We start from the raw sequence: 15,891 nt of genomic DNA on the forward strand, positions 1-15,891 counted from the left end.
CTCGTACGAGTCTTTAGTAAAATGTGCAGCGCAGAGGAGAGACCACTTCATAGGCGCCCAATGTGCCTGTGAACAACTCGCAAAACACGTCCAAATCTTTGCAGTTTGAACATTCTTGGGCCATGAATGCAATGTAAATCCACCTTCTGTCGTGTTGCTGGCGGATGCAGCAACACATCTACATGGCATGGCGATAAAATAGCTCAAAATGGAGGATCGGAGTTGCAGTCAGCTCTGTGTTTTAGTATAGCGGAAATGGCGATGAGACCGATAGACTTCCTGCTGTGACGTTACGGATGTCAAGGTCATTCACTCTGACCGCTACCTATATAAATCACTTTAATCGTAAAAATTACTACAAGCCCAATTCCAAAAAAGTTGGGACAAAGTACAAATTGTAAATAAAAACGGAATGCAATGATGTGGAAGTTTGAAAATTCCATATTTTATTCAGAATAGAACATAGATGACATATCAAATGTTTAAACTGAGAAAATGTATCATTTAAAGAGAAAAATTAGGTGATTTTAAATTTCATGACAACAACACATCTCAAAAAAGTTGGGACAAGGCCATGTTTACCACTGTGAGACATCCCCTTTTCTCTTTACAACAGTCTGTAAACGTCTGGGGACTGAGGAGACAAGTTGCTCAAGTTTAGGGATAGGAATGTTAACCCGTTCTTGTCTAATGTAGGATTCTAGTTGCTCAACTGTCTTAGGTCTTTTTTGTTGTATCTTCCGTTTTATGATGCGCCAAATGTTTTCTATGGGTGAAAGATCTGGACTGCAGGCTGGCCAGTTCAGTACCCGGACCCTTCTTCTACGCAGCCATGATGCTGTAATTGATGCAGTATGTGGTTTGGCATTGTCATGTTGGAAAATGCAAGGTCTTCCCTGAAAGAGACGTCGTCTGGATGGGAGCATATGTTGCTCTAGAACCTGGATATACCTTTCAGCATTGATGGTGTCTTTCCAGATGTGTAAGCTGCCCAAGCCACACGCACTAATGCAACCCCATACCATCAGAGATGCAGGCTTCTGAACTGAGCGCTGATAACAACTTGGGTCGTCCTTCTCCTCTTTAGTCCGAATGACACGGCGTCCCTGATTTCCATAAAGAACTTCAAATTTTGATTCGTCTGACCACAGAACAGTTTTCCACTTTGCCACAGTCCATTTTAAATGAGCCTTGGCCCAGAGAAGACGTCTGCGCTTCTGGATCATGTTTAGATACGGCTTCTTCTTTGAACTATAGAGTTTTAGCTGTCAGTGGCGGATGGCACGGTGAATTGTGTTCACAGATAATGTTCTCTGGAAATATTCCTGAGCCCATTTTGTGATTTCCAATACAGAAGCATGCCTGTATGTGATGCAGTACCGTCTAAGGGCCCGAAGATCACGGGCACCCAGTATGGTTTTCCGGCCTTGACCCTTACGCACAGAGATTCTTCCAGATTCTCTGAATCTTTTGATGATATTATGCACTGTAGATGATGATATGTTCAAACTCTTTGCAATTTTACACTGTCAAACTCCTTTCTGATATTGCTCCACTATTTGTCGGCGCAGAATTAGGGGGATTGGTGATCCTCTTCCCATCTTTACTTCTGAGAGCCGCTGCCACTCCAAGATGCTCTTTTTATACCCAGTCATGTTAATGACCTATTGCCAATTGACCTAATGAGTTACAATTTGGTCCTCCAGCTGTTCCTTTTTTGTACCTTTAACTTTTCCAGCCTCTTATTGCCCCGTCCCAACTTTTTTGAGATGTGTTGCTGTCATGAAATTTCAAATGAGCCAATATTTGGCATGAAATTTCAAAATGTCTCACTTTCGACATTTGATATGTTGTCTATTTTCTATTGTGAATACAATATCAGTTTTTGAGATTTGTAAATTATTGCATTCTGTTTTTATTTACAATTTGTACTTTGTCCCAACTTTTTTGGACTTGGGGTTGTATATTAGATTTATTGTTAATGCTTAAAACTATTCCTGTGCCATTCTTGAGGTCTCAAGGCATTTATAAACGAAAGTGAGGCCATGGCTCTGCGTATATGCTTTAAAATATACAACTATATAATGCAAATCTGGAAATATAACCATTTCACTAAAAAGGTCTTAAGATGCAGTTCTATATTTTATGTACTAATAAAGAGCCTGCACCTTTTTATCAAAGCAAATGTGGCAGATCATAAGAGTGATGTAAAAGTAAATTTGATGAACATTTTAGTTTGAGGGCAAAAATCAGCCATTTGGCTAACATGTAGGCTTCATAAATAAGAAGCTATAATTGGTATGGAGCTCCATAATCATTTTAATACAATTGACCTGAACATGGGGAGGCATGGTGGTTAGCAGTGTCACATCACAGCAAGAAGGTTCTGGGTTTTAACCTCACAGCCAACTGGGGCCTTTCTGTGTGGGGTTTGCATGTTCCCCCTGTACCTGTGTAGGTTTCCTTTGAGTGCTCCGGTTTCCTCCCACAGTCCAAAGACATGCAGATTAGATCAATTGGTTACTCTAAATTGCCCATCAGTGTAAATGTGAGTGTGAATATTTTTGCATCTCAGGCTACATCGACACGACAACGGCAACAAGATTTTTTTTTTTAGCGGGTAAAAAAAATATCGCGTCCACATGGGCAACGGATCAGTAAAATATCAGGTACATATGGCAACGCAACGCTTGCTGAAAACAATGCAATACACATGCCACACCTCTACGTGCGCTGTAAGACGGTCCCATCGGAGACACCAGAACAATAGAAGAAGTAGGACGCATGCACATAAACCCCTTCTTCTACCCGGTGTGAAGTACTGTCAGGAACAAACACACAACAACAAGAAGAAGATGGCTGCGACTACGCGAGGAAATCGTGCCTTCTGTGTGTACAAATTAGTTTTATTAGTGTGCATAGTTTTATATAACTTAATTTTCTTATTGTGTGTGAACATTTTGAAAAGCATTTTTATATAATTTATATAACTTTTTATATTGTGTGTGAACATTTTGAAAAGCAGTCTTATCCAATAAAAAAAAGAAATTCAAGAAATGGTTCAGTTACTTGTTTATTTTAAAGAAAAGCTGCTGTTGTTACGAATGATGCGCGTGAGAGTGCTGCTTGTTCTAGTCATGTGGTTGTGACGTCATCGTAAACAAATCCGTTCTACTCATCCAGACGACTTCGCAACGGCGCCGTTGCCAGATTTTTCCACTCTGGAACCCGTTCTCAAAAAATATCATTTTGGGGCACCCAAAACGCCGGTGCCGTGTGGACGCCAGGCCGAAACGATAAACAATTTTATCAGATTCACCTGAATCCATTGCCGTGTGGACAGGGCCTCAGTGTTAGCCCTGTGATAGATTGGCGACCTGCCTGGGGCGTACTCTGCCTCTCGTCCAGTGTCACCTGGGATTGGCTTCCCCCATGGCCCTGACGGATAAGCAGTATAGATAATGGATGGCTGGATGGACTGAACATTCAATTCCAAGCTCCGATCAGAAATAGATACCGTAATAAAGTACTGGCAAAAATATGTCCACCTGCCATCTGATTTTACAAACCGTATGTGTACTTATGGTATCTACTTTGCCCCAGCTTCTTATTTATTTAAAAAGAAATCCATCCATCCATCATCTGTAACCACTTATCCTGTGCAGGGTCGCAGGCAAGCTGGAGCCTATCCCAGCTGACTACGGGCGAAAGGCGGGGTACACCCTGGACAAGTCACCAGGTCATCACAGGGCTGCACATAGACACAGACAACCATTCACACTCACATTCACACCTACGGTCAATTTAGAGTCACCAGTTAACCTAACCTGCATGTCTTTGGGGGAAACTGGAGCACTCTGAGGAAACCCACACAGACATGGGGAGAACATGCAAACTCCACACAGAAAGGCCCTCGTCGGCCGCTGGGCTCAAACCCAGGACCTTCTTGCTGTGAGGCGACAGTGCTAACCACTACACCACCGTGCCGCCCCTAAAAAGGAATCAAATCTCAAAATGTATGATTACAAATTCATGTAAAAATGTATTTACTGTCCTAAAGTTTTTTTAATAAGTGATTTTGGAATAAACAGGTTTTTGTAGTACTCTGAATACAGGGAAATGTGCCAAAAAATATTTGTTCCTGATAATTAGGTCAAACCTTCTGGAATGTTCCTTCAATGCTGAAATGGAAAAAAGATGTAATTCTGTACAAGTATATTGTGAATGATTGAATTTAAAATACTCTGGCAAGGGTATGTTCACAACAGGCAGGATGATTACACTGAAGGTCGTGTCTTTGTGTTGTCCTTCAGGACGCACCAGCGTGAAGTCCATGGTGTGCAAGATGAACCCAGTAAACGACGAGGCCTCCTCAGGGTCAGAGGTTAAAAAGTGGTGGACTCGACAATTGACCGTGGAGAGCGATGAGAGTGGCGATGACCTCATTGATATTTGAGGCACCATAGGTTCAAACATGCGCACACTCTAAGCACTCAAGTATATGCTGTCAGAAAGAATTTAATTCTGTTCATTCCCCAAGTTTAGCTCCTTACTAGAGTATCCGATATCCAATAAAGGCTCCTGCCTATTAAACAAAGTGATAGCGACATATGGAGAAGATATACAGTATGCATTTGAACATGCTTATAATATGCATTGCTGAAGTATGCAGATGTGCAGAGAAATCTATATTCCATTTATTAGCGCCCCTGAAATGACTGGTTCCCAAGCCATTTTGAAAGCAATCTTCCATCTGTGGTTTAATAGCAGTCCACAAAAGACCCATTCACCATTATGTATTATGAATTAATCACCATAACCGCTGAATGAAATGTCTATCGATTTATACTCATCACGGTTTAGTATCTGATGGGTCTTTTTTTTTTTTAAGCAAGCCGTTCTTGTTCGGCTGCATCTGAGAGCTTCTAGCTATTGGTGGATGCTCTCTGTAAGCTTTAGTGTTAGTAATGTAGTCACACAAAAAAGTAGATGGTATGAGTCCTCAGGAAATGTAACAGAATTGTAATTTGAGACCCAAAAGAATGGTTATGTTGACAGAGCTTTAGTGCCAATACGTGTTCTTGTACTGTATGTCTACCCTAAACCAACTTGAAAGCCATATAGAGTTTCTCTGTCTTTGTTTTGTTTGTCTTTGTGCCAGTGTCTGTCTTCTTTACATAATCTCCAGGGCTGCTTATGAGTTGCTGCATTTATAAATGTCTGTTATATGTATTTGGCTTTGTGACACAGTAAGCGACGGTCTTCAAACTGCAGACGAAACAGTGAATGTACCCCTGTGTGTTCAAGTTAACTGTGCACAATCTCAATAACAATAATAGTATTACAAAAATATTAGGTTATTTAATATATAAAATATCACAAATCTATTTTGTAAAAAGGCAGTTTATAGATATAATGTGATTTTAAATTATAACTAATAAAGCTTGTTAATAATAACATGGCGTTCTGTTGCAATGTTACTTTCATGTCCTGTTTCATAATTGATCAGAGACAAAGGTTAAACATTTTTTTTTTATTCATGGTCAGCATGTGGTTAATTATTTACAACAGCATGGTGCTCTTTGATAAAAAAAAAAATTATGTTATACAGTACTTGTTTATTCTGTCTTTGCTCAAACTTTATTAAATACAAAAGAAAGGGAAGACATGACTGAAATGCATGAAGGTCCTTTGACCGCTTTTCAAAATAATGTTTAAGGTTAAGGCTAACATCAGTGTTTCTTGAAGAGGTAGTGTAAAGTTCTGTTCCATGTGTTAATTTTGGTCTCACCAAAAACGCAAAAGTACGTAGAGTGCAAATGTGTGGAACTTTCATTGACAGTTAAACTTGTGTTAGGTGAGTTCCTTATATTTTATGTAATTCTTACTTCATTCCTTTGAATGAATAAATTAATACATTTGCCACTGAGTTAGGTCCACAGCTCCACGGGCATGATGCCCTCTTTAGAGTTCAAGGAAGGAAAAAGGTTTTCCTCAGACAAGAAATAGAAAGGGAACTGGACCAGGAAGCCACGGACTTTCTTCAGTTCAGTGCAGGCCTGGATGGGGTCTTCAGTGGCCATGCAGGAGCGGGACATGTACTCCCTCAGGATCTTATAATTCAGCACTGTGTCCGTGGGTAAGCATCGGAATACCTGCTCACACAACATTCCCACAATCTTTAATGAACTCACCACCACTCAGTGGTATTAGGACAGGGCCATATTCATTATTGAGTGTCATGAAGACTTGATACTGAAATTGGGCATATCACTATTCAGACTTCAGAAATAAATGAAGACTTGTAAGCTATTTAGTTAAAAAGAGCTTTCTGAAAACATAAGTATGTGTTATTTGTGCGATTCTATCCTTGAGCCAGTTTTTCTAGCATGATATCAATTCAGCTGAGGAACAGAATTCAGTCCCACGTCATTGTCTGACAATTTATTGTGATGACAGTATTTCTGTAAGACAATGTAAACACACTTAAAGGAACAGTCCACTGTACTTCCGTAATGAAATATGCTCTTATCTGAATTGAGACGAGCTGCTCCGTACCTCTCCGAGCTTTGCGCGACCTCCCAGTCAGTCAGACGCAGTCAGACGCGCTGTCACTCCTGTTAGCAATGTAGCTAGGCTCAGCATGGCCAATGGTATTTTTTGGGGCTGTAGTTAGATGCGACCAAACTCTTCCGCATTTTTCCTGTTTACATAGGTTTATATGAGCAGTGATATGAACAAAGTTCAGTTACACAAATTGAAACGTGGCGATTTTCTATGCTATGGAAAGTCCGCACTATAATGACAGGCGTACTAACACCTTCTGCGTGCTTCAGCAGCGCATTGATACGGAGCTCAGATATCAATGCGCTGCCGAAGCGCGCAGAAGGTGTTAGTACGCCTGTCATTATAGTGCGGACTTTCCATAGCATAGAAAATCGCTACGTTTCAATTTGTGTAACTGAACTTGTTTCATATCACTGGTCATATAAACCTATGTAAACAGGAAAAACGTGGAAGAGTTTGGTCGCATCTAACTACAGCCCCAAAAAATACCATTGGCCATGCTGAGCCTAGCTACATCGCTAACAGGAGTGACAGCGCGTCTGACTGCGTCTGACTGACTGGGAGGTCGCGCAAAGCTCGGAGAGGTACGGAGCAGCTCGTCTCAATTCAGATAAGAGTATATTTCATTATGGAAGTACGGTGGACTGTTCCTTTAAAATGTGGAATGGTAGTCAAGGGCAATATTAAATATATACAAACCCAAATCAGAAAAAGTTGGGACAGTAAGTTAAAATTGAAATTAAAACTGAAAACGATGATTTATAAATAATCTTTGACCTGTATTGTACTCAAAACCATACATCATATTATTTAATGTTTTACCTCATGAATTATGTTGTTTGCTTGTTTGTTTCAAGCTAAACACATTCCAATTTTGATTCTTGCAACACATTTTAAAAAAAGTTGGGATTTAAAGCATGTATTGAAGTGTTTCTGTTGTTATTTTGTCCCATTCTTCCTGTAAACAGGTCTTAAGATGTGCAACAGTACGGGGTCGTCATGGTCATATTTTTTATTTCAAAATTGCCACACATTCTCTATTGGGGACAGAGGGGACAGGCACCCTCTTCTTCTGCAGCCATGCCTTTGTAATGTGTGCAGAATGTGGTTTTACATTGTCTTGTTGAAATATCCCTGGAAAAGATGTCATCTTGACAGGAGAGTTTGTTGCTCCAAAATCTCAGTGTACTTTTCTGCATTAATGCTGCTATCACAGAAGTATAAGTTGCCTTTGCAGAGGGCACTAACACAACCCCATACCATGACAGACCCCGGCTTTTGGACTTGTTCCTGGTAACAGTCTGGATGGCCCTTTTCATCTTTGGTCCCGAGCACATGGCGTCCATTTCTTCCAAAAAAAAGACCTGGAATACTGATTTGTCTGACCACAATACATGTTTCCACTGTGTGATGGTCCATCCGAGAAGCCTCAGAGCCCAGAGAAGTTGAGAACGCTTCTGGACACAGTTAACATAATGCTTCCTTTTTGCACGGTAAAGTTTTAACTGGCATTTGTGAATGTAACTCCGTATTGTCGTGCTTGACAAAGGTTTGCTAAAGTAATCCCGAGCCCATGTGGTTATTTCAGCTACAGATGAATGATGGTTCTTGATGCTGTCTGAGGGATAAGAGGTCATGGGTGTTCAGCTTAGGCTTGTGCCCTTGCCCTTTATGCACCAAAATTCCTCCAGTTTCCTTGAATCATTTAATGATGCTATGCACCGTAGAAGGTGACATATCCAAATCCCTTTGTATTTTTCTCTGAGGAACATTTTTGAGCATTTCAATACTTTTCTTCATGTTGACAAATTGGAGACCCTTGGCCCATCTTTGTTCCCCAAAGCCTAGTCCTTTTGCTAGATTCTGATTTTGTTCCAAATCATGATTACAATCACCTGTTCACATCACCCGTTTCAAATCACATCATTATTTAATCGTTTTACCTCATTACTAACCCTAAATTTTCCCTGTCGCAACTATTCGAGGAATGTGTTGCAGGCCTGAAACACAGAAATGGATGTATATTAAAAAATGAATTGAAGTTGACCAGGAAAAAAATATCTTGGTTTCATACTGTCTGCAATGAAATACAAGTCAAAGTAAATTTAGAAATCACTGCTTTCTTTTGTATTTGCATTTTACATACCGTTCCAACTTTTTTCTGATCTGGGGTTGTAGATTTAAACATCAATTAATTTGTCATCATTTGAATGATTCCGGGGCGGCACGGTGGTGTAGTGGTTAGCGCTGTCGCCTCACAGCAAGAAGGTCCGGGTTCGAGCCCCGTGGCCGGCGAGGGCCTTTCTGTGCGGAGTTTGCATGTTCTCCCCGTGTCCGCGTGGGTTTCCTCCGGGTGCTCCGGTTTCCCCCACAGTCCAAAGACATGCAGGTTAGGTTAACTGGTGACTCTAAATTGAGCGTAGGTGTGAATGTGAGTGTGAATGGTTGTCTGTGTCTATGTGTCAGCCCTGTGATGACCTGGCGACTTGTCCAGGGTGTACCCCGCCTTTCGCCCGTAGTCAGCTGGGATAGGCTCCAGCTCGCCTGCAACCCTGTAGAACAGGATAATGAGATGAGAAATGAATGGTTCCAATAGGGGCCATGATTATCATAAAAAAAAATTTCTGTGTGAGGAGAAGTCTGGAGGAGACAGTAATGTTTACAATTAGAGATGGCACCGATCCGATACCCCAGATCCATATTCAGCAAAAAATTGTGGATTTTGTTTGCTGGATATAGATGAATTTGGATTAATTTGATCCTGTCCTGCAACACATTAAAAAGCTGTAAATGGGTACATATAAAGAAACTTGACTGTATTTTTTGTAACTTTGTTAGACTTATTATATTTGCAAGGAAAGTGTTGTTGCTTTTTTAAAGATGCAGTTTTTTTTTTTTTTTTTAAGGATATTTTTTTGGGCTTTTTCACCTTTATTGGATAGGACAGTGTAGAGACAGGAAATGAGTGGAGGAGAGAGAGAGACAGGGAGGGATCAGGAAATGACCTTGGGTCGGAATCGAACCCGGGTCCCCGGATTTATAGTACAGCGCCTTATCCACCTGAGCCACGACGCCCCCAGTTGTGTTTTTAGTTGTATATTTTTCTTGTATTTTTCAAGTGCTAAAGTATTTTTAAAGCTGAGTAGTTTTTAAAGACAAAAATATCAGACAGGTATTGATATTGCCCTTACAATCTATAAATGTGGGTCAATTACATACTGCATCATGATGTCATCTAAATGAAAAACTGATTACAACAATTATACATGTATCATCATAAAAGCACCAGCGCAAACAGAGCATTGCTGTGCAGCCTTTTCAATACATTTAACATTTGGATCAAGGAGATTCTTGACTGTTGAACTAATAGACCCCTTCGCATGTTTGTAAACAAACCGACTGTTGCCAGGATGCGCGCGCAACCTGGACTCAGAAACAATGGCGCTGCCCCTTTTTTGGGTCCAGGCTGCGCGCGCAATTTCCTCTTACGTATGAATGACGTTTAGTGCGAAGGGGTCTATTTCACCTCATTGATGAAAGTGGGCCTGTTCTAATAATGAACTTAACTGTTTGGTGCATGTTGACAGTGGTTGCACCACCCTATCTAAGATCTCAGATATTATTTACCTTGTCATAGACACTGGCGTTTTTGGCTGCAGTCACCATCCAGATCTCCTTGTAGAACCTGTCACTGATGGGATCACTGATGTCCACGCTGTAGTCTCCCAGCAGTCCAAGCACAACTCTATCACATACATACAAGCTCATTTACCCACTAGCTGCAAACGCTATCAGTATAAAGCTCATTATCTCAACCCAAACAACAGTTATGCCCTTAAAAACATCCATCCAGGCAGCCATCCATTTTTTTTTTATACTGCTGATCTGCTGCATGTCGTGGGTGAGCTGGAGCCAATCCCAGCTGACATTGGGTGAGAGACAGGGTACACCCTGGACAGGAGACAGACAAGCATTCACAATCATACTTATGGGCAATTTAGAGTAGTTAACTGACCTAATCCACAGGTTTTTGGACTGTGAGAGGAAGCCTGGAGCACCCACTGGAAACCCTTACAGGGATAGGGAAACATGCAAATGCCACACGGAAAAGCCCCCAGCAGGTTCCAACCCAGATCCTGGTTGCTGTGAGGCAACAGTACTAACCACTGCATGGCTGTGCTGCCCATAGCTTTTTATTCTATCCACATTCACTGGATATAAACAGTTGCGTGCTCTGATTGGCTACTCTACGACTAGGATATCAGCTCATATACCGTGAGTAGAGAAAAACAAAATGGCGGAGCATTTTGCTGAACCAACTGAGGACGAAATAAAAACTCTACTCAAAAACAAAACCCCAAAAATAAAAAAAGCAACAAAATATGGAATAAAATTTGATTGTAAGAACGTATCTTTTTTTATTTTTCAAGAATTATTATTATAGCATTTTTCACAAATTGCTACTGTCATTTCGCTGGTTTGTTTACATTCTAAGTGGAAATTATTTTGTCAGACATTTTGTATAAAGTTTTTATTTGTCAAATTTGCAAAAAATAAAAATGCTGATTCTCAAAATCTAGTGAATGTGGATAGAATAAAACAGTTATTCCACTCAATCTCATCATACATGGCTTACAGCAAACTCAGTGCTACACGCCTCGTCGGCTATCAGCTCATGTACGACTCGATTTCGTGGAATAACTGTTATATATTGTGTTTTGTGTAAAGATCCAAATAACTGTAGGGCCAAAGACAATGTTCTCATCTCATCTCATTATCTCTAGCTGCCCTTGTTCTACAGGGTCGCAGGCAAGCTGGAGCCTATCCCAGCTGACTACGGGCGAAAGACGGGGTACACCCTGGACAAGCCGCCAGGTCATCACAGGGCTGACACATAGACAACCATTCACACTCACATTCACACCTACGGTCAATTTAGAGTCACCAGTTAACCTAACCTGCATGTCTTTGGACTGTGGGGGAAACCGGAGCACCCGGAGGAAACCCACGCGGACACGGGGAGAACATGCAAACTCCGCACAGAAAGGCCCTCGCCGGCCACGGGGCTCGAACCCAGGACCTTCTTGCTGTGAGGCGACAGCGCTAACCACTACACCACCGTGCCGCCCCCAAACACAATGTTTTCTCGTTAAAAAAAAAGGAGTTTGAATGCAGTGAGATTACCCACCTGAAGCACTCCATGCGTAGGGACAGGGCAAATCTGCCAGCCTGGTAGGTCTCTCCATCCATTAGTGAGTCCTGGACCTCTGTGTCCTCCACCACTACAGCCATCTCACTGTCCCTCTTCCCCAGCATGCTCCTGTCATTGATATTAGCAGAACCTGCACAAAAACACATTCCTAAGAATGAATTTTTATATTTCAGTGATGAAAACTGAGGAGAAAGAAGTACCTTGTAGTAACCAACTGTGGATTCGAGGCACACATGAATGACATCTCTTTGACTCTGCTGCCATCTAGTGGCCCTCGTGAAAATTCTGCTCAGTGCCCAAGAGCCAAGCTGTGCCAGTGTATTGATTAACCTGACTGTGCAATGGATCTGCTCACAACAGTCACCTCAATTGCAGCCCTGGAGGCCAAATGATTAGCCAAATATGCCACAGATAGAAGATGTATACATGTATTAACATATGTACTTTATTGTCATATTCTATTATGTGCCTTTTTGTGTGTGTGTGTTGGAGTGCATGTATATTTTGTCAGCAGCATGACTGACCAATGATGACAGTGCGGTCATCCACGATCATGAGCTTGCTGTGCACATAGATGAGCTCAGTAACCAGACGGCCATCCAGATCAGCATGAGTGCGTAAACCACAGAAAGAGATGTAGTTGATCCAACAGTCAGCCACTACACACACACACACACACACACACACCATATATGGTATGTATTAAACATTTGCCTTCAGTAAATCAGCCATGAGTAATCCAATCAACTATCAATTATTCAATTATACTGTATCTATTAATGTACTTAATATAGAAGCTGTATTATACATACAAAACATACAGTTCAATTTTATTTGGATCGTGTTTTTTACAATGGCATTATCACAAAGCAGCTTCACAGAAATATATAAATTCCAGACTTAAATTTTGCACACAGTACCAGTCAAAAGTTTGGACACCCTGACTCATTCATAGGTTTTTGTGCATTTTGACTATTTTCTACATTGTACAACAATCCTGAAGACTCAAACCTATGAAATACCATATGAACATATATGGAATTATGTGGTAAACAAAAAAAAGTGTTAAAAAATAAAATATGTTTCATATTTTAGATTCTTCAAAGTAGCCAGCATTTACCTTGATGATGCTTTACACACTATTGGCATTATCTTAACCAGCTTCATGAGGTCGTCACCTGGAATGCTTTTCAATTAACAAGTGCCTCGTCAAAAGTAAATTAGTGCAATTTCTTGCCTTCTTAATGCATCTTAGATCATCAAACATCCATCCATCCATTATTTGTAGCTGCTTATCCTGTTCTACAGGGTCGCAGGCAAGCTGGAGCCTATCCCAGCTGACTACGGGCAAGAGGCAGGGTACACCCTGGACAAGTCGCCAGGTCATCACAGGGCTGACACATAGACACAGACAACCATTCACACTCACATTCACACCTACGGTCAATTTAGAGTCACCAGTTAACCTAACCTGCATGTCTTTGGACTGTGGGGGAAACCGGAGCACCCGGAGGAAACCCACGCGGACACGGGGAGAACATGCAAACTCCACACAGAAAGGCCCTCGCCGGCCACGGGGCTCGAACCCAGAACCTTCTTACCGTGAGCCGACAGTGCTAACTGTCCCGTGCTGCCCCGGTCATCAAACAGTAAATAGTAAATAATAAAAATACAGTAAATAGCCCTATTCCACAACTGTAGTAATCCCATATTATGTCAAGAACCGCTCAACTAAGTAAAGAGAAACGACATCCATCATTACTTTAAGACATGAAGTGACTTTTAATTAATAAAAGTAAAGAAAAACCATTTAATTAGAAGGTGTGTCCAAACCTTCACTGGTACTGTATATAAATTTATAAATGTATCCCTAATGACACCTTAATGGAGAAAATATCAAATTAGCTTTCCAATTTCATTTTCATAGCGCAGTACAGTATATACGTTACATACAGTCTTGGATGTTTTCCTGCCACATGCTGAGTGTTTACAGGATAGGCTCTGGATCCATTGTGACCCTGATTAGCATAAAGCTCTTACTGAAGAAGAATGAATGAATGAATGAATTTGTAGCTACAGTATATAATGTACACATCAATGGGTAACAAATTAAGGGAAAACAACCCCAACCAAAATTAAGGTACAAATTAGAAGACTACACTGGATTCCACTCCTGTGATCCAAGAACAGGAATCTGAGGTTACAGTGGGCTTAGTATGATCAAAGATAGGCAGTTGAACATTGGAAAATTGCATGGATGTTCCTAATAATGTGGCCGGTGAGTGTATATCCTGTGTTTCTTAGCAAACCATCAGAACTGCTTTAATGTGCCTTGGCACAGATTCTACATGTTTCTGGAAATGTAGGAGGGATGAACACCATTCTTACCAAATATATTTCTCCACAGGGGGTTTGAGGATGGTGGTAGAGACCATTTTCTAAATCCTCTATCACATATAAAATCAGTAACTGTATGAGATAAAAACAATTAACAGTTATTCCAGGAGGGCGGCACGGTGGTGTAGTGGTTAGCGCTGTCGCCTCACAGCAAGAAGGTCCTGGGTTCGAGCCCCGTGGCCGGCGAGGGCCTTTCTGTGCGGAGTTTGCATGTTCTCCCCGTGTCCGCGTGGGCTTCCTCCGGGTGCTCCGGTTTCCCCCACAGTCCAAAGACATGCAGGTTAGGTTAACTGGTGACTCTAAATTGAGCGTAGGTGTGAATGTGAGTGTGAATGGTTGTCTGTGTCTATGTGTCAGCCCTGTGATGACCTGGTGACTTGTCCAGGGTGTACCCCGCCTTTCGCCCGTAGTCAGCTGGGATAGGCTCCAGCTTGCCTGCGACCCTGTAGAAGGATAAAGCGGCTACAGATAATGAGATGAGATGAGTTATTCCAGGAAATCAAGCCGTACATGAGCTGATAGCGGACGAGGCACGTAGCGCCAAATTTGCTATAAGCCATGTACGACGAGAATGAGTGGAATAACTGTTTTCTTATATCTACATTCACTGGATTTTGAGAAACAGAAAATTTGTATTTATTTTGTGAAAATTTGATAAATAAAAACTTTATACAAAGTGTCCGACAAAATCATTTCTGCTTAGAACGTAAGCCTCTCGTTTCACCGAGTATGATCTGGAAAAATCGCACGCAACTATGATCACAGCTATGTTTTCCCGTAGTCGCGGGCAAAATCCGTGCGACCTAAACCCATTATTTTCTGTGTACGCTCTATGTTCAATGTTATCTCGTTCGACCTTCGATGTGTACGCTCTACCTGCATCCTATACGCTCTGTAGACGCTTTACATACGCTCTACTTGCGTCTATCCACTCGATCTGATGCGATCTTAACACGACCAAGGCTCGTTCTGTTCGACCAATCTGCGACATAGTGTTGATCTCTCGGCGATCTATCCTTGCAAGTGCGCGACCTCGGCCGATCAAGGCTCAATCTTGGCCGATCTAGCTACGTACGAGTTGCAACGTACCCTTGATCAATACGATTTAGCCTGCGATATAAACGTTCTAGCCTCGCTCTGTACGCTCAATTATCGATCTTTTCTAGACAGATTCTCGCCTGAGCTACGCGCAAATTTGTCATGGTCGCCCAGATTTGCGTGCGACCCACTGTGACCGTATAAAAAGGCCCGGCGATCGGTGGCAGACCATCAGTTTTTGACCAGCCTCTGAAGGGACAACATGGACCCAATCGCTCTGCATCATGCTATTGCGCCCTATTTATATGACGTTCAGGCGAAGATAGGTCGCAACTTAAGCGATGGTCGATCTTTATTGGTTGAAGTAGGTCGCACCTTAATCCTCTTTATGCGCCCTATTTATGACATTCAGTACGCGTAGCTTTAATAGGATTAGGCCAAGGTAGGTCGCAACTTAAGCGATGGTCGATCTTTATTGGTTGAAGTAGGTCGCACCTTAATCCTCTTTGGAATCCAATCGTGCCCATGGGAAGAATAGGGAGCGTACGGGTCAAACATGTCAAAAAAACAAGCTACGATCTCTTTGTCGGGGAGACCATTCCTCGACCACGTGCAACCATGGAAGACCAAGGCGTGATCAACCCTCGGTCAACCGTCGGCTGTGTACGACCTGCGGC

At 41.8% G+C, this 15,891-nt stretch overlaps 2 protein-coding genes across 5 annotated transcripts in view; one reads left to right on the plus strand and one right to left on the minus strand.

Moving 5' to 3' along the window:
• Nucleotides 1–5,398, plus strand: part of nalcn (sodium leak channel, non-selective) — a 214,278-nt gene extending 208,880 nt beyond the window's left edge. For all 4 annotated transcript variants that reach the window (XM_060929521.1, XM_060929523.1, XM_060929524.1 and 1 more), the window contains one exon: nt 4,314–5,398. In XM_060929521.1, the coding sequence (XP_060785504.1) occupies nt 4,314–4,456 (143 nt within the window). In that variant the 3' untranslated portion in view covers nt 4,457–5,398. The remainder of the gene's footprint in view (nt 1–4,313) is intronic.
• Nucleotides 5,399–5,930: 532 nt separating this feature from the next.
• si:ch211-168k14.2 (phospholipase D1) overlaps nt 5,931–15,891 on the minus strand; it is a 47,807-nt gene continuing 37,846 nt past the window's right edge. Inside the window, exons 23-26 of the mRNA XM_060928700.1 lie at nt 12,304–12,438; nt 11,756–11,909; nt 10,195–10,312; nt 5,931–6,155 (exon numbers count right to left, since the gene is read on the minus strand). Of these exons, the coding sequence (XP_060784683.1) occupies nt 5,931–6,155; nt 10,195–10,312; nt 11,756–11,909; nt 12,304–12,438 (632 nt within the window). The remainder of the gene's footprint in view (nt 6,156–10,194; nt 10,313–11,755; nt 11,910–12,303; nt 12,439–15,891) is intronic.

Source organism: Neoarius graeffei, chromosome 9 (assembly GCF_027579695.1).
Source record: "Neoarius graeffei isolate fNeoGra1 chromosome 9, fNeoGra1.pri, whole genome shotgun sequence".
Classification (NCBI taxonomy): Eukaryota; Metazoa; Chordata; class Actinopteri; order Siluriformes; family Ariidae; genus Neoarius; species Neoarius graeffei.